Genomic DNA, 20869 nt, shown 5'->3' with positions numbered 1-20869 from the left:
CTGTCCGTGTGAATGAGAGGCCCAGGGGCCCCAGCGCCTGCCCCCACCCTCCACGCCCCACTCTCCTCTCTGTGGGGCAGGGACCGCAGCGGGTCCACTCACCATCCAAGCCTCGGGTCAGGCCAGGGCTGCCCACCTCTCCCTGCAGGGCACTGGGGAGAGGCCGAGGCCTGATTCGAGGTCCTCTCTCCCCAGATGGCATCCCTTACCAAGTCCCAGATGTGTCCAGCTGCAGTTGACACCTGTGTCTCCGGGGAGGGCTTGTGAGCAGCGGGACCTCCTTCGAGTCCCTGAGGCCCCGCTGCCTTGGCAGTAGGCTCCTCTTTCGGGTGCATAATCGGGTCAAGTGTGTGCCTCCCACTCCCGCCTTCAGTGACTGCATCCATCAGGGGAAACCCTGGGGTTCATCCCTCGCGTCTTGGCTTCTTTCCGTGGGGCCTCTTACTTACATCCTTAGAGTCAATGCATGATTTCTCACGTTTTTGTGACTGAATTTCACACAATGCTTTTATCAGATTCTCAAAGGGGTGTGTAATTCAGAAAAGATTAAAAAGGACTAGTTTGAGAGTCTGGATCCAGTTCTTCCTTTTATTCTTGACTCTCCTTCCTGCCCTTTGCCTGCGACTTGCTCTCATCAGGTCCTGCCACCTCCAGAGGCGTCCATGGAGAGGAGAGGGCGCGGCTCACCTGTGGTTTCCAGGTGCCCCTGGAAAGGCACTGTAACCTCCGGCGTGGGCCTGCCCCGTGGTGCCCGATGTCTGGGTGTGGCCCCCGGGGTCCTGCCTGCTGCTTAGCAGTCACTGACGGTTGGGGGAGGGGCCGGCTGACATGTCCAAATAGACGGTGTCCCAGCTCTGCTGCTTCCCTTGACCAGTGTCACCAGCTGAATTCTTATCTTTCTACGGCCTGCTGAACTTTTACCTCTACACTTTGGCCTTTGTGTATTCGCCCTCGAAGAACGCCCTGTACGGTAAGCCGCCGGCCAGGGTCGCTGACCAGGGAGCTTGGGCAGCAGCTCCGGCCCCGCCTCCCCAGCTCCCTCTTTAGCAGAGAGACCAGGCGGGCTCGGATAGCGAGCCCTGAGCTGCAGGGGGAGCCCAGCAGGTGCTGTGTCCTTACAGCCCAAGATGCAGGAACGGAGTGTGTCCGTGGGTCCTGACACGAGCGTGTCCGTCAGCCCCGCGAAATAAAGTCTGTTGGAAATGAGTGCCGTGACCTTCAAAAGAAAGCCAGACGTACACCCCGCCCCACCTCCCAAAAGAACCAAACCAAAACAGCCCTCTTGCCCCGGGGTGAGGAGAGTGAGAACTCCCTGGGGCCGGGATGGCAGGGCCACCTGGCTGCCCATGGATGGGCTCTCAGCACGTGCACAGAGGGTCCGGGCGGAGGTGACGGCTGACGGGCTGTGGACCAGCAGCTGTGCGCAGGCCCGGGGCGGGCGGGCGCGGCAGGCAGACCAGGTCTCCCGGCCCTGCTCCCAGTGAGGACCTGCGGGACCCTGGGGTGCGGGGAGCCCGCCCGCTGGCTGCTCCGGGTGGCCCTTCCCCCCAGGCTCCCGCTCAGTCGTCCCGCAGCGCCCCCCGGGGGACAGAACGACCTGTCCGGCTCACGCAGGCGGTGAACGGGGAAGCGGGGATTGGAATCCAGCCCTTTCTGACTCCCACCCTTCTAGAACAGCATCCTGCCTCTCTGGGCTAGTGACGTTAAAATGCTTGTTGGTTTTCAGAGTCCCAGCTGAAGGACAATCCCGCCTTCTCCATGCTCAACGACTCGGACGACGACGTGATATATGGGTAAGTCCCCACCTCTGCCGAAGGCTGCCCCGGGGCGAGCGCTCAGCCTGCTTTCGCGTGTTTACCGGAGAGGCTGGTGACCATTCTCAGACGATTTCAGAGGTATCATCGGTCTCTTTCACCTGGGAGAGTCATGTGATCCCCTGGTTTTGTGTTGTCACGTCACTCAGGCTTAGGTGGGTAGTGGCCCTTCCTGCTGGACACCTGAGTGAGTGGTGACCACAGGAAGAGCAGTTCTTTTCTGGAAGAACAGACACACTGGTGATGGGTGGGGCTGGAGGGGTGGGAGGAATCAGCTGGTGACAGAAGTGGAGCGAGCAAGGCTAGGAAACGGGCTCTTGTTAGGACGGCGGGTCAGTGTGAAGAGGAGAATAAACCCAGTGCTGTCGAAAGCCGAATGGTATCAGAGGCCTCTCTTGTAACAGGAGCGACTATGAAGAGATGCCCCTGCAGAACGGCCAGGCCATCCGGGCCCAGTACAAGGAGGGGTCCGAGAGTGACTGAGCCCCCGTGCCTGCTTCCTGGCCTGCCCTGTACCTGCCTGAACGCAGACCTCTCTTACAAGCAGAGATTTCCTGATCCTTATTTGTTTACATATTTTTGAAAGGGAAACCAAAACTGAGGACAAATTTAAACATTGGGCCAAATTTACTGGTAGACTGACTGCATTGATTTGGGAAGAGAGCTCTGACAAAGTTTCAGCCGCCAGATCATGTTTCAAAGATTTCATATGGGAGGTGGCTGTTTCCAGTGAGAAAGAAGGTACTGCTGTTTTTAGTAGAGAGAATTATGTACTTAAAAAGAAAATTTACTCATTTCAAGTTCCTGGAAAGCCCTTAGGAATAAGGTCCACAGCATGGGGTGTTCCTCTGCTCCCTGCCTTTCTTCCCTGCCCCGTGGTACCAACTTTTGACCCTTTAAACCCAAAGGGAAGCCTATTTCTGTGGCTGCCCCACGAGGGCAGTCCTTCCCCACCGAGTGGCCTGTGCTCTGGAAGATCACGCATCTCAAGCGATGGGTAACTTGTGTCGGTTGCTGTGTGAAATGTGTACATGTGTAATGGCTCTTTGGGGAAAGGGAGGAGGGTGGGCAGGTCCTAGCCCCTCACTGCCACCAAGGCAGAGCTGCTGTCTTGGAGTTCTGAGGAGCGTTCGATAAGGCTCGTAAGGATAGGGTAAGATGATTGACAGGTTGTCAGCTCCCATGGGAAGGGTCTTGTTGCCAGAGCTTTCTAAGGGCCTGTGTGCACACGTGAGTAATGCGTGTGAGCGTTACATCATGAATATGAATGATGTCCCTGTGCATAGAGACATCATGCATATTCATGGGGAGGAGGGTATCCATTACAATTCCAGTAAGCAGGAGTTTCTGCAGCTCTGTCAAAGATGATACCTTGTAGAGCTCTATTTGTTTTGTTTTGTTTTTTTAATAAAAGTTAAACAAGTGATTGGTATACTCTACTACAGATTCGTTATTGCCAAAAAGTTCTTCAGCTTCACATCTGGAAACTAGACGAAAGAAGGTAAAACATTTTAGGTGGCTTACGGAGGAACATCTCTGGGGAGAAGGTAACTTGTTGGGAATCATTCCGGCCCTGTGTGTCTCGCATGGTCGTCAGGTAAACAGATGAATTGCTCTGTGTAAGAGCCGTCTGGAGCTGCTGTATCTGTGGCATCGTAGAAGGCCCTGGAGATTTCCAGTTCCTTTTTGTCAAAGACTAATTATAGGAGGTAGAGCTATCTCCGCTGCTTTTCATTTGGCATGCATAGTAATCTCTCTCTTGAATGGGTTACCTGTGATCATTGCAGACATCCTGATTGATGCCATCTCGGCAGACACAGAGGTATGGGACGTGATTTTTCTGCTCTGCAAACAGCCCCCGCACTTTCTTCACGTATACATTAACTCTCCAGTTACCATTCAGAGCTAAAGGTTATATTCCACTTTAGGTAGTGCTGGGACCTTAGAGAGGTTCACGAGAGACTATTCATCATGACTTCATATCTTTCTTTTTAATTTAAACTTTAACGATAATGCACCTTTAACATGGATTCCATTTATATTTGTTTTTAAAACCTTGTAAATAAGAAAGTCTGAATTAAAACAGTTGTATTATTGCAAGGGTAATTCAAGTTCACATGGTTTTTACATTTGCTGCAAGGATGTGATTAATTTTTTTTGATTCTGTGTATTCAGAGGTATTGAAGAAATTTTGTTACCAAATTTTACAACTTCTATTAAGACTAAGTAATTTTATGTAAATTGATGAAAACTTACTTGTGCTGATTAATGTATCCTAGTATGATATAGTTTCCAAGTTTTAATCATTATAAAATAATTGTCCATAATTTGGAATGCTGTTATTTATCAGTAAATGTATAGTACTTGAGGCATTTAGCTGTACACATTAGGTACATTTGAAAACTTATCCTCATCCTATAGTGTAATTGTTAACTGATGACTGATATCGTCATCCTTTGATTCTTATTGGCATCAAATCAGTGAAATGAAAAATATGGGAGTATTTATTTACTTTTTGTAACTAAGTTGGAAATGAGGAAAAGTTACAAAAGAAAGTACTTAAGTGGGAAATGACTCTTTATTAAGTCATGCATTTTCAGTTTCTCTTCTCTGGTATCATATGTCAACATATTACATCTTACATGTAAAAATTTGCTTAAAATATATAGCATTTAGTGTGTATTATATGTGCCATAGGTATTAGGTTAAAACACTAAAGTCTGCCAGAAACTTTAGACAGTAGCAAGAAAATTACTATGATTATTTTTTGGTCTTGGAGGGTATCAGAGTTTTGCAAACTTAAATTATAAAGGGCTGACTTTAGTTCTTCCATGGTAACGGCTTGAATAACATCATCTTTGGGATAATTTTTATACTGGTCCAGTCTAGGGAACCTGGAAGATGACCATAGGCATTTCACAGTTTCCCTAGGGAGAGCTTCATTATCCATGTGGATAAAGGTCTGCTTGATTTATTATTAAATCATTGAAGCAGTGCAGTGATGCAGTTTTCTCTCTCTTAAGCCCCATTTGAAAGGCTAAAGAAGAGGATATATAAAATATATTCAAGGTTTGTAAGATTGTTCCTGTACATAATTACAGATTGCAATAAAAGTTTAGATACATTATGTAAACCCAACCCATTAAATGGTCAGGTTACAATACAGACATCACCAGCCTCAAGAATTCCATGAGCTATTTACTGAAGGTACAGTTACGTTCAGTAGATTATAACGTGGTCAGTAACTTATTTCCTGGAATCCTTTTCACAGGGAAAAACACAGAGGCTCATAGAAGGGATGATTAAAAGGGACATCTAGTGAAGACTAGACTTAGAACACTTAAGTACATTTATGTATTTTGAGGGTTTTAAAAACCAGTTGCCTTAGAGGTTAGACTTTTGAAAAACAAAGGTACAAATCTTTTCCGCAGGCCAAAGGGAAGTTGCTTTAGTCTGTGACATCTTGTTACCCTGTTCATCTTGATTTGACATGTTTTAGGTATACTGGGAACTGTAATACCAGACTGTGAAACACAGGATTTTCTGCTACTGAAAACTGCCTTTTTACAAAGAGACTGTAAATATCTGTAAAATAAAACAACTCTAAACCTTAAGCTCAAAAGGAAAGATAGAGCTATGTATTAGACCTTGGAACTGTGTCAGTGAGTACAGTAGTACTTGATCACAGAATGATCATTTTAGTCAATCAAAGTGAATAAATGTTTATTTATGGCAAATTTACACTTCGGGAATGGCTTCATTAAGAGACTACCTTTCTATACTCTGGTTTCTCTTCAGATCGTATAAATCTTTCACCTTTTACTAAGAGACTACCTTTCTGGTAGATGTTAATAAATTTTTGATATTTGATCCTCATTTATGTACATTGATTTGTTTGCTCTTTGCATGTGGAGTTAACTTGATCATTCAGGCATTGGTGCTTTAGGGACAAGAGCAGGGTTTTTTCATTTCAGCAGGTTGGACGTGGAGGTGTGTCTGTCTTTATTGCCATGTTAACGTGGCCCAGGCATGAGCCCCGAAGGTGAGCTTCACCGGTTTTGGGGCCCACCTCCCCACTTACTTGGATATGACTTTAAATCAGTCAGAAAACCTCCAGACACCTTTTCTGATTCATAAATAACGGTCTAACTGTTGTGGACACAAAATGAATAATTGTGAAAGCATTGTGTAAGCCGTAAGGTACTAAAACATTTCTGTTGTGATTGCTACTGAAAAAGAAAACACAGGAGTAGAGGCTGTAGTGTTGCAGATTTGGGCCGACAGTGTGAGTCAGAGCTCTCCAGCTATCAGAAAAGACCAGCTTGCCCACTTGCCACCCCTTAAGCTCCAGGAGAGAAGCCCTTGAGGGAAGGATGTGATGCCCAAGGGTAGAATTCCAACCAGGACACAGCAAAGCGGTCAGGATCTTGGTCCCACGGGTGGATCAGCAAATCGCTGTACTGGCGAGGACCAGAGCTGAACCGCAACTTCTTCTGTTTTTTACAGTTTTATAGATTCTAAAGCCACTAACTAAATATGGAGAATTCATTTGTGATACTATTTAGACTATGAAGAAAACACACACTTTAAATTGGAATAATTTATTATTCTAACAAAAGTACAAAGTATGGAAAATTAGTGTATTTGAATCATTTCAGAGAGTAGAGAAAGTTTCACACTAGCAGATTTCGGCTTTTAGCACCTTTGAAAAGAAACATTCAAAGTTAAGACAAGTGGCAGGACAGGCTCCTGACTACCTTCGGTGATGACTCCTCTGACTTAGGGTGTGCAGGTCACAGAACAGTGTGGTCATTTGGTTTTTTTCTCTACATTTTGAGAGCGCCACAAAAACACTTAAAGGGAGTGAGACAGGTGATCACTGACTAGATGGCTGGTGGTTAGAAGATGGAAGAGAAATGCTGGGACAAAAGGAGAAAGATCACAGGCTGGACAGGGCGGTCAAATGGACAGTCCAAAGGCGCTGACAATGCAGTACATGGTCTTGTTCTCCCATCGCACAGTGCAGCTCCCTGCGGGAGGAAGGAGGCGGGTTAGGACAGAAAACTGGGAAGAACGGGGGCCTTCTGAGTTCTCACGATCGTGTACTTAACTCTTTGTGGCCAAAAAAGAAGGCTGGCCAGTCTCTCTTCTATCAAATGTTTTAAAAGGTGACTCTAATAGACATGCATTCAAAGACAGGAAACATCCAAGCACATATTTCATAAAACAACGCTTTGAATAATCTAGATCTCAGCAGGGTCCAGGCACCGCAGAGCCTTCAGGGAAATGCCCGTGACAAGCCTTCACGAACGGAGTGAAAACCGTACGTACCATCAGTAGAGCTGTCCCAGAAGCAGGAACTTGCCGTGTGCAGGCCCGCTCCGTTCTTCTGCATGATTACACAGGTCACTTCGATAAAAGCAGACTTTTATTAGAGAAATATACTTGGCGACACAGATTCCCTTTTGTCCACTTTCATTATATAGAGTGAGATCACGTGGCTGATGTTCATGATAAAAATTCTAGGGGTAGAGTGCCAGGTCCTAGGACATCAACAGATCACCACAGGCTTGTTCTAAAAGCATCAGATCTGAAATGCTGGTACGTCCCTGCGTGCCCACAGCCCCACAGGCCGGGTGGGTGGTTACGTGCACAAGCCGAGTGACCTGCTCCTACCAGGAACCTCTGAGCTCAGGCCACGCTGCTCTCCTGACACAGACTCGCCTCTGATCCGTATTTAAAGAACCACCACCAATATAAACAAGAGGCGAAGATTCATTACCAATGTATTTAAACGGTTTCCCCAGCTTGGTGAGTTGGCTTAAGGTTTGCTCCACTACGTTTGTGGTCCACTGATTCACTTTGCTGTGCTGATAGGCGTTGCCACCGATGGCACGTTCTATGGCCTGGAAGACAGAGCACAGCTGGTCACTGTTAGCAGAACACGCCAAACACCTCCCAGCCACTCCTGAGGTTAGCACAGTTAGTACTGCACCCTAAGAACTGCTGAAATACAATTTGCATAAAGTGTAAATAAGCTTATTTGTAAACACGAGGACGCCTTTGCAAATGTACCTTTAGTTCTAACAGTGTTGTATTTCATTTGAATGCTTTATATTCAGTTTTAAAAATATGTAATTATATGGGACTTCCCTGGTGGTCCAGTGGCTAACACTGTGCGTTTCCAATGCAGGGGGCCTGGGTTCGATCCCTGCTTGGGGAACTAGATCCCGCATGCCGCCAACTAAACAGTCCGCATGCCACAACGAAGATCCTGCATGCTGGAACTAAGACCCAGTGCAGGGCTTCCCTGGTGGCGCAGTGGTTGAGAGTCCGCCTGCAGATGCAGGGGACGCGGGTTCGTGCCCCGGTCCGGGAAGATCCCACATGCCGCAGAGCAGCTGGGCCCGTGAGCCATGGCCGCTGAGCTTGCGCGTCCGGAGCCTGTGCTCCACAAAGGGAGAGGCCACAACGGTGAGAGGCCCGCGTACCGCAAAAAAAAAAAAGACCCAGTGCAGCCAAACAAATAAAAAAAAAAATAAAAAGTAATTACATAGCATCTGATCTGTCTAGTTTTTTAAACATTTTGACTGAATTTAATGTTTGCTGTTGTGGTTACTGTCTGGAGATAAGGAACACGTTTTCTCCCTACTGAGGCTAGAAAATATCTTCCTTTGCCTATTTCTTTCTTAAAAGTACACCAGAGGGCTTCCCTGGTGGCGCAGTGGTTGGGAGTCCGCCTGCCGATGCAGGGGACACGGGTTCGTGCCCCGGTCCGGGAAGATCCCACATGCCGCGGAGCGGCTGTGCCCGTGAGCCATGGCCACTGAGCCTGTGCGTCCGGAGCCTGTGCTCCGCAACGGGAGAGGCCACAACAGTGAGAGGCCCGCGTACCGCAAAAAAAAAAAAAAAAAAAGTACACCAGAGATAGAGGAATCTTTTGTCGGTTGTACAACTGACAATGTACAAACCTATCCAAATAATCATGTATTGATATTTACAAATACTTCCTTTACCCAGCATCTTCTGGGAATGTTACCACAAAAGTACATTTTTCAGAAAACTAAAGAACTCCTCTATCTATTCCAAAACTTAGTTTGTGATGAATTTTTTCTTTATTATGAAATTCCTTGTCTCCTTTTCTGTGCTGTATTCTGCGTTGGTTCACCCTGTGTGCCTCAGAGGGTATTCAGGAATACACACGGTCCCTGGCCCCAACTCTTGGTCCAGCTGGTAATAAGGATAGTCCCATTTTACGGTTCTCTGGGCCTTTTATGCTGGTGCCTGTGTGCCTGCTTCTAAGCAGCTTTCTTTTCTACTCCTTTTCTAACTTGTGCTGGAAACCAGAAAACTGAGCTTTTATGACACTTATGACCTAAAATAATAACATTCAGTGAGGGCTAAGTTCTGTCCTCAGACGTGGAGAGAAAAAGTCCCTGAGTTGTATACAATGGTGACAGACTGGGGTCTACGGCCTGGGGCCTAGCCCAGAGACCTTGGTTTTGAGGAACAAAAGCGACCTAGCGCTGGAAATTCCTAGTCATCCTGGGACCTGAGCGGGCTGCTGCCCCCACAAACTGGCACAGCTCTTCCGCACCCTCTGCCGTGTCCTGCTCCCTCCCCAGCTCAGAGCTGAACCTGGGACCAGGGTGGTGATAGCTCTGGGTGTCCCCAAAGAAGTAGGGGCTGCACTCGAGCTAAACCTCTCACTCTGGCAAGTCTCTCCACACATGCTTCGGAATTCACTGTTTTTCAGGGAGGGAGGAAAACCCTCCGCTAATTTTGTACCCATCCAAATTTACTACTACCCAATCCTTAAAATAGCTGAGTACAGAATTAACCTTTTGCCTAGAGACAAAAAAAAGCTGAAAGTAACACCACACTGTAACTTTATGCTTCCAGTCCTTTATGCTTCCAGGGAGACTGGGAAGGTCTACTTGCAATGGTACTTGCTGCCTGGGAACCAAGTCAAAGACAGTGAAGAAAACAAGCAAGGCCCAAGGAGGCTTCACGATGAGCCAACTCCATCTCTGAGTTCTAGTGAAATTCACCCATCTTCCTGCTCCCTACCATGCTCCTAAGAAACACTTTTTTTTTTTCAAAAAACTACAAGGACTTCCCTGGTGGCACAGTGGTTAAGAATTTGCCTGCCAATGCAGGGGACACAGGTTCGAGCCCCAGTCTGAGAAGATCCCACATGCCGTGGAGCAACAAAGCCCGTGCGCCACAACTACTGAGCCTGCGGCTCTAGAGCTGGTGAGCCACAACTACTGAAGCCTGCACGCCTAGAGCCTGTGCTCCGCAACAAGAGAAGCCACCACAACGAGAAGCCCATGCACTGCAACAAAGAGTAGCCCCCGCTCGCCGCAACTAGAGAAAGCCCGCACGCAGTAATGAAGACCCAACGCAGCCAAACATAAAAAAATTTTTTAAATGAGTAAATTTTTAAAAAAGAAAAACAATGACAAGCAAACTGTTATAGATCCTGAAAGCAAGTAGAAAATCATGCCTGATGTGGAATAATACATACAGCAGAACAAAGTCATTTTGCTTTTTAATGGTGTTCACAAAAATAGGCTGTGGTTCTTCATCACTCTGCCATTAGTCAATAACTTGCATTAATAATAATTTGCATTGGAGTCAATTCCAAATCACATATATAACCTCAAATGGTATTGGCAAACTTAGATCATCTAATAACCGTGTTTTAGCCACTGGCTTCATTATGTGCTCAGTGTACCCAGGGAGGGAAACTGACTAGGAAAACGTTTCTGGCCTCCTTCCTGCCCCAGGCTGCCCCCATGCTCAGCACTAGTGCAGCCACACCCACCTCCCTCCAACCCCTCAAACACCATGCACACTCCTTACCACAGGGCCTTTGCACTTGTCCACTGCCTGGAATATCTGTCCCCCTCTTTTCACTGAGTTAACACTCCTCCCATTTTCTCAGATTCCAGCTCTGAACTCACTAGGTGGGTTAATCCCTCAAAGCACCACATACCGTGGCAGTTACCACACAGGGAATGCACGTTTACATTTTCCCATGTGATTATTACCATGAGTCTTTGATGCTAAAAGGTTACAGAATCAAGCCTTAGTAACATTCAGTAATAATGCTAGTATATAAAATGTCCTGTCTCATTTAAAATATATAATTTACATAATATGGGAGAATTCTTTTTTGTTTTGTTTGGTTTTGGTTTTGGTTTTTTGCGGTACGCGGGCCTCTCACTGTTGTGGCCCCTCCCGTTGCGGAGCACAGGCTCCGGACGCGCAGGCTCAGCGGCCATGGCTCACGGGCCTAGCCGCTCTGCGGCATGTGGGATCTTCCCGGACCGGGGCACAAACCCGTGTCCCCTGCATTGGCAGGCGGACTCTCAACCACTGCGCCACCAGGGAAGCCCCAAGGGAGAGTTCTTATCCAGATATTCATTGAAGTAAAAACTGTTATTTGAAATGCCAAAACACACAGGCTCAGTTGAAACAATTCCAAGACAGTATTTAAAACACATTATTTTCACTCATATAAGCCATTAATCAAACATTGAAAAAGGGAGCATTTCTCCTCTTACCTCTTTTACAATGTTGCTCACTTCATCAACAACAAAAGCAGTCTGTAAGGAAGAAAATTAGTTAAGTTTGATTGATTTAAAAGATCCTTTTCCACTGCACTGATTAATGCAAATTTAGGTAATGAACATGATTTAGAAATGAAGACCTTAGAGAGAATCTAACCAGGCTGTTCATTTTACTGAGGAAAACATTAAGTAGCTCTCTGAGGATCACAGAGCTAACGAGAGGCAGTCAGGAGACACAGGATACATGTATACGATTTAAAGGTTTTTTGGTTTGTTTTGTTTTAATCATGCCATGACCCAAAAGACTGACTTCACATTAAACTAAAATTCAATCTCTCCATCCATTTCTGCTGGCCGCTAGGATGATTACAATAGAAGTTTAATGAGTGACTTGACTTTTATATAAATTAACTGACTCTTTCCCTGATGTAAACTTGTTAGGAGGCTTGAAACTTAAGACGTTTTGTTTGGGGGGTTTGTTTTTAGCCACTGTTTGTGGTAAGATACACCATGACTTTACTATTTTCTGTTGGTATTTTCTTTCTCAATGCTGTCCTGCTTCAGGACTGTACAGCTAGCTGCTGGCACAGCCATTCCCCGCCAGTGTGTCGAGGTGAGCTGGGAGGTGGGCTCTCAGCAGGAATCTAGTGCCAGGAGTTTATATAAATGGCTTTCTTTTTTCTTTCTTTTTACATATGGTACATCTGAATGGGTACAAGATTCCCTCTGAATCCTGGGAACCTTATTTCCGGAGCTTTGCAGATGCTTTCCAGAGGGCAGCCCCAGGCCCTCAGTCCATGTACATCCTGGTGAAATAAAGGCAGAGAGTTCAGCAGGGCGTTTTCCTCCCTGCCAGGCTGCTGACCACTGTGGCCCTGTGCCAGCAATGCCCCTTTCTTCCCAGGAGGATCAAGAGCTGACTGCCTGAAGCCCACCTGCTGTACTCAGAAGTCATACTGGGAGACAAAGCCAACTCACGCAGTTAATGAAAATCTGCAGTATCCTAGATTAAATTATGTCTCGAAGTTTAAAGGATCTTTCCAAGAGACTTCAGTGATCCTAAACCATACAGGAAAGTCCCTGTATAACTTTCCATGTGGTTGAAATATGAAAAAGGGTGAGGGGCATTTCAATGGACTTTTCATGGAAAGTACAGCAGTTGTACAGAATCCACTGGGCAGTTTCAGTTTCTACAGGAAAGTCGAACAATCAACGGAGAGTAGAGTTATTAATACAAAGATCCAGGTATCTACATGAAGTTAGAGGATATGCAGAGGCTGTTAGGAGGAGTGGGGTGGATTAGTAAATGCCCAAAGCGGGCCTACTAGAAAGAAGGGAGTCATGGTCTCAGCCTCCCAGGGCTTTATCTTGTGTAAAACACAGATCACTCTGTTGGGCCCCTTCATTTCTCAGATATGCAGTTGAGATCTGAAATAATGAAGTCACTTAGCCACCTCATTGGTGAGAGCCAGAATTAGAGTGCAGAGTATTAAAATGCCAGTATTAAGGACTTCCTCTATATTGCCATTTCCTTTCTTAAAAGTTACTCATATTCCTATAATACAAGCCATTTTGCAACATTATATCAGTGCACAGTTTACAGGCGTCTTTCCTTGACTCCCTGCTCCTGAACTATGACTTCTCCTAATTATTCACTTGATTGCTGCCAGCATTCAGACACTGATGATGACACTACCACAGACAGTTTGTGCTAGTTCGGAAATTAGATAAAATCTGAAACTCTTAAGGTCAGTCCTTAAGCCATATATATATATATGTATTTCCCTCAAAACATTCCTGCTTAGACTAAATTTCAAAAATGGTAAGATAACCTGTTATTTTTGACAGGCTGCATAATAAATAGGACTCCATTTATTTGTATTTCAACAAGAATTATTTAGTGAGAAGAAAAATGGGCAGCTATTCTATAAGAGGAGCACCCATCAGCTTTATTCCCTGAATGCTCGTAAGCTTGAAGGAAAGCCATGAAACGGCGCACGTCATTACAGCGAATGTCGTCTGCTTGGTAAATAACTGTATGCGCTACCCTGCTTCTTCGTTGGGGCAGTAAGAGATGACTCTTCTCCCCCCACAGATAGGAGCTATCTTAGTGTTGTCTCAAACTCAAATGAAATGGGAGTGACGGTGGCCTCGGTGGGCGCTGCGCGCAGCACCGAAGAACAGGTGTGGAAACGAAGACAGGCAGCTTCTCCTACTGGGCACGTCTGCTTTTTGCGCACAGCCAGAGGATCCAATCCTTGACTGAAGGGACTTGAGAGATGTGACTGTACATGCGGGTCACTCTGGAGTCTCGCGTGCATCAGCGACACACAAGGGGCGGCCTTCAGTCTTCCCCAACCGCGGGCGGGGGTCTGAATCACGGAATAAACAGAGCGAGCGGCGGCGCTCTCTCGGGGTCGGGGGCGTGGCGGGCCGGGGTCGCCGGGGAGGCGAGCGGCGCGGCGGGGGGTCTCCCGGGAGTGCCGCCGGCACAAGGCGTCCCAGGGCTGCGGAGCCCCCTCCACGCCACGCCCCCCGAGCCCCGCCCCGGGCAGGGCGACGACGCCCTGAGCCGGCCCGGCGGCGGGTCACCGCGAAGCGCTCGGCAGGGCGTCGGTGCCGTCAGCCTGCGCTGGGGACGGCCGCTGCCCACGTCTAGACGCAGCCCGGGTGCCCGCACAAGCCCCTGGCTGCCGCCGCCCACCCGCACCCGGAACTCCCGGCCTCCACCCGTCCCGTCGCCAACCCAGCGGTTACCTCCTCGGCAGCCTGGTAGTCTTCCATCTTCCCTTCGGCGCCTCGCCTCCGCCTCCCTGAGTGGAGCACACTGCGCAGGCTCACTCAGGCCCCGCCCCTCGCTTCTGGCCCCGCCCTCCTTTAGGGCCCCCGCCCACTCCCGCCCTGACCCAGTTGCCAGTACAGCCCCGACCAGCCCGGCGGCCGTTGGGGGTTCGCCTCTTCTCCCGTGCTGCCGGAAACGACGGTTTCCGCGGGAACCCGCCAGGGAATCCCGGCAGCTCCCTACACCTCAGCAACGAAAACAAAACAAATGGACAAAGCCAGTCCGGGAGGGGAAGAGTCGTCCTGGCCCCTCTCTCCGGTTCGTACTCTGTGGGTTAATTTGAACGTTCAAGCGAGTTTGGACACCTAGTAACAAACTGTAAAGTGATTTATGAACATGATGCGCTGTCTGAGATATTGTTTGCAGTCCCCTTAAGGATCCAAGGTTAGGAAACTTTAGCTGTGAACGAAACCTTCCTTTGGGGAGGTAAGTTTTCCATATAAATGAGATTTTTTTTTTTTTCTACAGTCACCATTAAAAAAAAAATTGGGGGGTGGAAAACATTGTAAAATGCTGCACACTTCCTGACTGCCTTAACCAGAATGACCTAGACATACACTTAACTTGTCTACAAAGGTCTTTATAAAAATTAGTAATGGGGGCTTCCCTGGTGGCGCAGTGGTTGAGAGTCCGCCTGCCGATGCAGGAAACACGGGTTCGTGCCCCGGTCCAGGAAGATCCCACATGCCGCGGAGCGGCTGGGCCCGTGAGCCATGGCCGCTGAGCCTGCACGTCCGGAGCCTGTGCCCCGCAACGGGAGAGGCCACAACAGTGAGAGGCCCGCGTACCGCAAAAAAAAAAAATTAGTAATGGCGCTGGGCACTGGTATGGCGCTCTCCAGGAAGGGCTGGGATATATGTACCTGCTTGCTTGCATGTGATCTGAGGCTAAAACCTTTGACTTTGGGGGCTACTTTTTCTGTTGTTTTTACCACACCCTCCAAGTCAATCCGTCACTTCTTACCTCTCTAAAGACCAGTAGCTAAAACCCACTTCCCATCCTTCCAGGAAGGGCTGACCACAGGACCCTGAGACTTGGTAGAATTAAGCTGCAGAGCCCACACTCAGTTCATCTGCAACCCTTGTTTCTGTGCTACAGAATCTGAGTTCCATGCTGGCAGAATCCGTTTTATTCACTAATGCGTCCCCTGCCCCTTCCATTGTACCTGGCACATGGTAGGTGCACAATTAAAATTTATTGAATGAATGATTTCCCTACACATTAGTTCTGCCTCATACCCAGTTGCAGAGAACTGGGAGTGGAGGAAGAGGCAATCGCCTGCCTCCTGGGAAAGGGGGAGGGGGAGAGGGTGAAAGACACAAGACTGCCCTGCCCTGGACACCTGGCTTGAGCAAGGGGACCTGCTGGGTGGGAACCGGCTGCCCTCTCACACCTGGTTTCTGCTTCTCAGATTCTGAACTCTACCTTTTGAGCTTTGTTCCCTTCCTGTTAATCTGGCTTCGATTCACCTGTTCCAGTGTTTCAGCCTCAAGCCTCAGTCTACATGGGATTCTAAGTCTGGCATTTCTTTGTTTTGTCTTCCTCACATTCCCAGCTTCACCTAAGATCCCAAGATCCCTTATCAGGTGTCCTTCTCCATCACTTGACCCCAGTTCCAGCCCCTCAGCAGCACCACACTCCTGAGCCAATCAGGGGCCTTTTCACCCTCTTCTAATTTTCTTCTGCTCTCCTAGGGTGGCCCCGCAGGCCCACTAGCTAAGTGTGTTAGCATTATGTGCAAAGCAAGAGGGAACAATTCTAGTGAGGTTTGGGACATCTTTTCTAAATCGTTCCATAACCTTTTAAGAATTTCCTAATTCAAGTGAGTGTCCTGAATGGCTGCTGGGATAGTGCATTAGTAATGCTTAGATCTTAAGTTATACTGTGACTGAAAATCACCAGCATGGGCATAAATCAACAGAAAACATGTAAATGTGAATTTTAAAAAATTTTACATGACTTTAGCTTATCTGCATTGGGTACCACTCTCCAATTTTAACTGTCAAAGAACATTCATTAAATGATCATAATACCTGCCATAGTTATATTGAGTCTGCCCCAGAAATGGATAAGTTGGTCTGTTTATCTTCAGAGCTATTTGTTCACTTATTCAACACACATGACAGTAAGCACTCACTTTGCTGCAGCCTCTGAGCTGGAGTGGCAGCTACAGAGTTGACTAGGATACAGCCTTGATGGAAAAACTTGAAAAACTTATTTCTGTCCGTGGGAGGATTTGAACTCTCTAGGCTCAGTGATGTTGTAGTGCTTGGAAAAATGCAGTGCAGGGGTTGTCTTCTGCCCGATTGATGTGCACTCTGCAGGGCTAAGGAATTTACAATCACTATGGCATTTGGCCGTTGACTAGCTGCCGTTCCAGCACCCCGACTCTGCCAAGAATGAATGTCCATTAGAAGTCCGGGAGTATAAACACGCTGACCCAGGGCTGCTCGTGAATCTCCTGTGTTTAGCCATATTTTAGGATAACGTTTAGGTTTCTGTGCAGCGAGTAAGTGGAGTGGATCTTGGATTTGCTTTTCAATTTGGGGCTTAGCCGTAAGTTGGCAGATGTTGTGTGCTTTCTTTCTTCGAGGCGAGTCTCTTAAATACACTGTTTAGAAATAAGGATTGTTGTTGTCAATGCCTTATTTAGCGAGTGTGGGCCAAATAAGCATAGCCCTGTCACCTCAACAAGTAATATCCACGGCCACGGTTGGGTCTCCCAGTGCTGTCTATGCTCTGCAGCTGTTTGCCGTCCAAATCCAATCCTGGGGATGTTCGAGTTTTCCTTCCTCTCCCTGTGCCTAGGAGTGTTACTGAGATGTACCGTGGAGTCAGGCTGAGTCACTAATGATGATGATGAGGAAGATGCTGATGGTGATGATGGCGATTGCAAAACACTCCAGTGTGAGGATGTAACGTTGTAATGGGGAAGAAAATAAACTTGTGACTGACACAGATCTAAAGTGAGAATCCTGTGCTGAGAAGTTACATGCTAACGAGATTGGCTAAGAAATGCCTATATTTAGGTCTGCTGTCAGCTGGGAAGCACGGGCACAGTGGGACTGAAATACCTCTGTACCAACTGGGAATGGCTGTTGCTCTGAACCCCTAGGCTCCCTCTTCCTTCCAGTCCTGCCCACCTCTGCCCCTTCCCCGGGACCTCATCCCAAGATCCAACAACTAAAGGATAATTCGGGGCATAGCAGGGCCACCAGCGGGCATTTCTTCTGCCCAATCATTTCATGCTGTGGAAGTTATTAAATAGTTTATCAGTTCTGTATATATGAAAAAAACACACACACTACATCAGTCAGCATAGGCTAGGTTAGCTGAAGAAACCAATGACCCTAGACTCTCGGTGGTTGACAACAACAAATGTGTATTTGTCACTCGAGCTACATGACCATCAAGGGTCTGCTGTGGCTCTGCCCGGTGTGCTCTCCACGCATCGGCTGGGACCAGGCTGATGGAGCAGGCTTACTGCGAAGTCAGTGAGGGAGAGGGAAGGGGGAGGGGACAGCGGCCCCAGTGCTGGCTGGAGGGTGCTGCTCATAAATGCTCACACTTCGTCGTCCAGAGCAAGTCCCTCGGCTGACCTGGGTTTATAGGGCAGGCGCACTTACGGGAGAAGAATGCTACAACCTGCCGCACACAGCATTCTGAAGGCTTCCCTTGCTGATTTATTGATATCACATTCACGCTCTCTTTGCCTGACTCCCGCCCATTCATCAGCCTGACCACTCTCCCCTTCCACTGCTACTCTGGTCTAATCCCCAGGCCAGCCCTGTGTCACCTCACTTCAGTTTCAGATGTGATCTGTTTCTACCCATTCAGTTTCAACACCCAGGTACCTTCTATCTTTGCCAGCTCTCCCCTGCTGTCCACTGTAGCCTGAGGCCTTAGATCAGTGGTCTCCAAACTTCTGTAATCATGCCCATCTAGCATGAATAATTTTTGAGTGGGTAACTCAAAAGTATGTTTATTTCAACTGTGATATGTTAAACTACAAATCCATTTATTTAATATTAATGAAGTTTAAGTTTTATCTTTTTGAAAATAAATATGAAAAGAAGTTCTAATGTTTTCTTAGTATATCCTACTGTTATGGGCTGAATCGTGTCTCTCCCCAGATTCATATGTTGAAGCCCTAACCCCAAGTGCTTCGAATGTGACCTTCTATATTTGGAAATATTTAAGACCCTGTTTAGGGTCTTAAAATAGGTTATTAGGTTAAAATGGGGTCCTTAGGGTGGACCTAATCCAATACGACTGATGTCCTTATAAGAAGGGAATAGGACACAGAAAGGCACAGAGAAATCAAGTGAAGACATAGAGATAAGATAGCCATCAAGAGGCCAAGGAGCAAGGCCTCCAGAGAAAACCAATCCTGGAAATACCTTGATCTTGAACTTCTAGACTCCAGAACTGTGAGAAAACAAATTTCTGTTGTTTAAGCCACACAGTCTGTGGTGTTTGTTGCAGCAGCCTTAGCAAAGTAATACACCTACTTTGGAAATAATTAGTCTAGGACACCCTCATTCTAAAAACATTTTCTTCCAAATACTCCTAAATGGATTCACTTACTATCTTATGCTGCAAAATAGTAATACTACTACTAAAGAAACAGCAGTTATTATTTATTAAGGATCTTCTTAGGCCATGGGTCCTAGACCATGATCACAGTGACAGTGCCTGACGTAGTAGGTGCACAATAAATATTTGTGAATGCGTTGAATGAACTGTAATCTAAGAGAGAAGCCTGTGACCCTCCCCAGGAAACAAGCTCAGAGAGGCCAAGTGGTTTGCTCAAGGTGACTCAGGTCTGTCTCACCCCAAAGCCGGCCCTCTTTTTTGTTTTGTTTTTGCGATACGTGGGCCTCTCACTGTTGTGGCCTACTCCCGTTGCAGAGCACAGGCTGCGGACACACAGGCTCAGCGGCCATGGCTCATGGGCCCAGCTGCTCTGCGGCATGTGGGACCTTCGTGGACCGGGGCACGAACCCGTGTCCCCTGCATCGGCAGGCGGACTCCCAACCACTGTGCCACCAGGGAAGCCCTTAAAAGCCGGCCCTCTTAATTCACTCTTCCCTCCTGTCATGTTAATCCTCCTGCCCCACCCCTGCTCCTCACCTGATGGAATTTCCCCATCTCAGGTGGGCATCCTTAGGCCACAGAAGAATGAGATCTCAGAACCGAAGAGCCGAAGGGCTGATCAAAGTGAATCTCACTTACAGCTGAGGAAGCCGAGGCCCAGGAGTATTTGGAGAGATCTAGTGATTCCCAAGGCCACACAGCATACCTTAATCTTGGTCATCAACTGACTCGCCTGAATCATAGTCTCTCAATTGGAGTTTATACTAGTTCACCCTCGAGAGTGAGTCTGAGATCCTCAACAGAGACCGTTAAGGGGGAAAAAAAGACAAGTCCACAGAGAGGGAGAAGATATCTGTGATATAAATAATCTGACAAAGGACTCATATCCTGAATATATAAAGAACTTCTACAAATCAATAACAGAAAGATAACCCAATAGCAAAACAGGCAAAAGACATGAACAGGTCCTACACCAAAGCAGATATCCAAATGATCAATAAACGTATAAAAAGATACCAAATTGCTCAGCTACTCTATACATCAGGGAAATGAAAATTGAAACCATAATGTGATACCACTATACACCCACCAGAATGGATAAAATAAGAAAGGCAGACAGTATCAAGTGTGTGGGAGGATGTGGAGCCCCCGGAACCTGTTGCCAGTAGAGGATATAAATTAGTTCAACAGCTTTGGAAGACTGTGTGGCAGCATTTGCTAAGGTTGAACGTACACCTAACCTGTGACTAGCAATTCCACTCCCGGACACATAACCAGCAGACACGTATGCAAATATTCACCCAAACGTTTGTAGCAACACTATTCATAACAGCCCAAAATTATAAATAGCACAAATGTCCATCAACAGTACCATAAACAAATGTTTTAATCTGTTCATACAATGAAATACAACACCACGATGAGAATGAACAAACTATAACTACATGCAATAGTATGAATCTCATAAACACGCTGAACAACGGAAGCCAGGCCAAAAAATTGTTAATATCGTATGATTCCATTTACACAAAGTGCAAAATCGGGAGGACTAATGAATGATGTTAAAGGTCAGGCTAGTCGTTACCTTTCGGGGGGAAAGGTGTAACTGGAAGGCCTATGAGGGGCTCCCGAGATGCTGTTTAAGTTTTGTTTCTTCATAGGGGTGCGTTCACTTTGGGAGAATTTATCAAGCTGTGCTTATGATTTGTGTCATATTCCATACGTACGCTATACTTCAGTGAAATTTACCCCCCAAAAGTCCGTGCCAATCTTGTTATAAATTAACTCTTGAGTTAACAGCTGTCTTTGAGATGTCATTACATTAGTCATTTACACTTGAGGTCAATGGAGAAACCCCTTGCAAACGTGGGAATGTTTGACTAATTGAAGCCTCTAGTCTCTTTGGGGGTTTCTTTGGTCTGGGTGAAACATTGCAGTAGCATCAGTGTGGTCTTTCCTCCACCAAAAAACATACACTGTTGGCGTACAAGAGCGCCTGGGTGTGGTTTCAGGTGGCTTTGCCCCGGGGTCTTTGGCGA

General features: G+C 47.0%; 2 protein-coding genes across 4 annotated transcripts in view; one reads left to right on the top strand and one right to left on the bottom strand.

Moving 5' to 3' along the window:
- TMEM181 (transmembrane protein 181) overlaps nt 1-5748 on the top strand; it is a 47659-nt gene extending 41911 nt beyond the window's left edge. The window contains exons 15-17 of one of the 2 annotated variants that reach the window (XM_082855968.1): nt 881-970; nt 1727-1793; nt 2219-5748. In XM_082855968.1, coding sequence (XP_082712094.1) covers nt 881-970; nt 1727-1793; nt 2219-2297 — 236 coding nt within the window. In that variant the 3' untranslated portion in view covers nt 2298-5748. The remainder of the gene's footprint in view (nt 1-880; nt 971-1726; nt 1794-2218) is intronic. The other variant, XM_082855967.1, reaches the window with a different exon arrangement.
- A 657-nt stretch (nt 5749-6405) lies between these two features.
- DYNLT1 (dynein light chain Tctex-type 1) lies at nt 6406-14219 on the bottom strand (the record flags this gene model as incomplete). Of its 2 annotated transcripts, XM_082855475.1 has the most annotated exons (5): nt 14150-14219; nt 11387-11428; nt 7597-7720; nt 7146-7223; nt 6406-6844 (listed from the first exon to the last, which is right to left on the bottom strand). In XM_082855475.1, the coding sequence occupies exons 1-5, from the start codon at nt 14174-14176 to the stop codon at nt 6774-6776; spliced, it is 342 nt and encodes a 113-aa protein (XP_082711601.1). In that variant the 5' UTR covers nt 14177-14219. The 2 variants fall into 2 exon arrangements, with proteins under 2 accessions (XP_082711601.1, XP_082711602.1); XM_082855476.1 differs by lacking the exon at nt 6406-6844 and having other exon boundaries at nt 7148-7203.
- Nucleotides 14220-20869: the final 6650 nt, after the last annotated feature.

This window comes from Leucopleurus acutus, assembly GCF_964270905.1.
Source record: "Leucopleurus acutus genome assembly, chromosome: 15".
NCBI classification, from domain to species: domain Eukaryota; kingdom Metazoa; phylum Chordata; class Mammalia; order Artiodactyla; family Delphinidae; genus Leucopleurus; species Leucopleurus acutus.
Note: the sequence above shows the minus strand (reverse complement) of the source record. Positions and strands in the feature narration are given on the sequence as shown.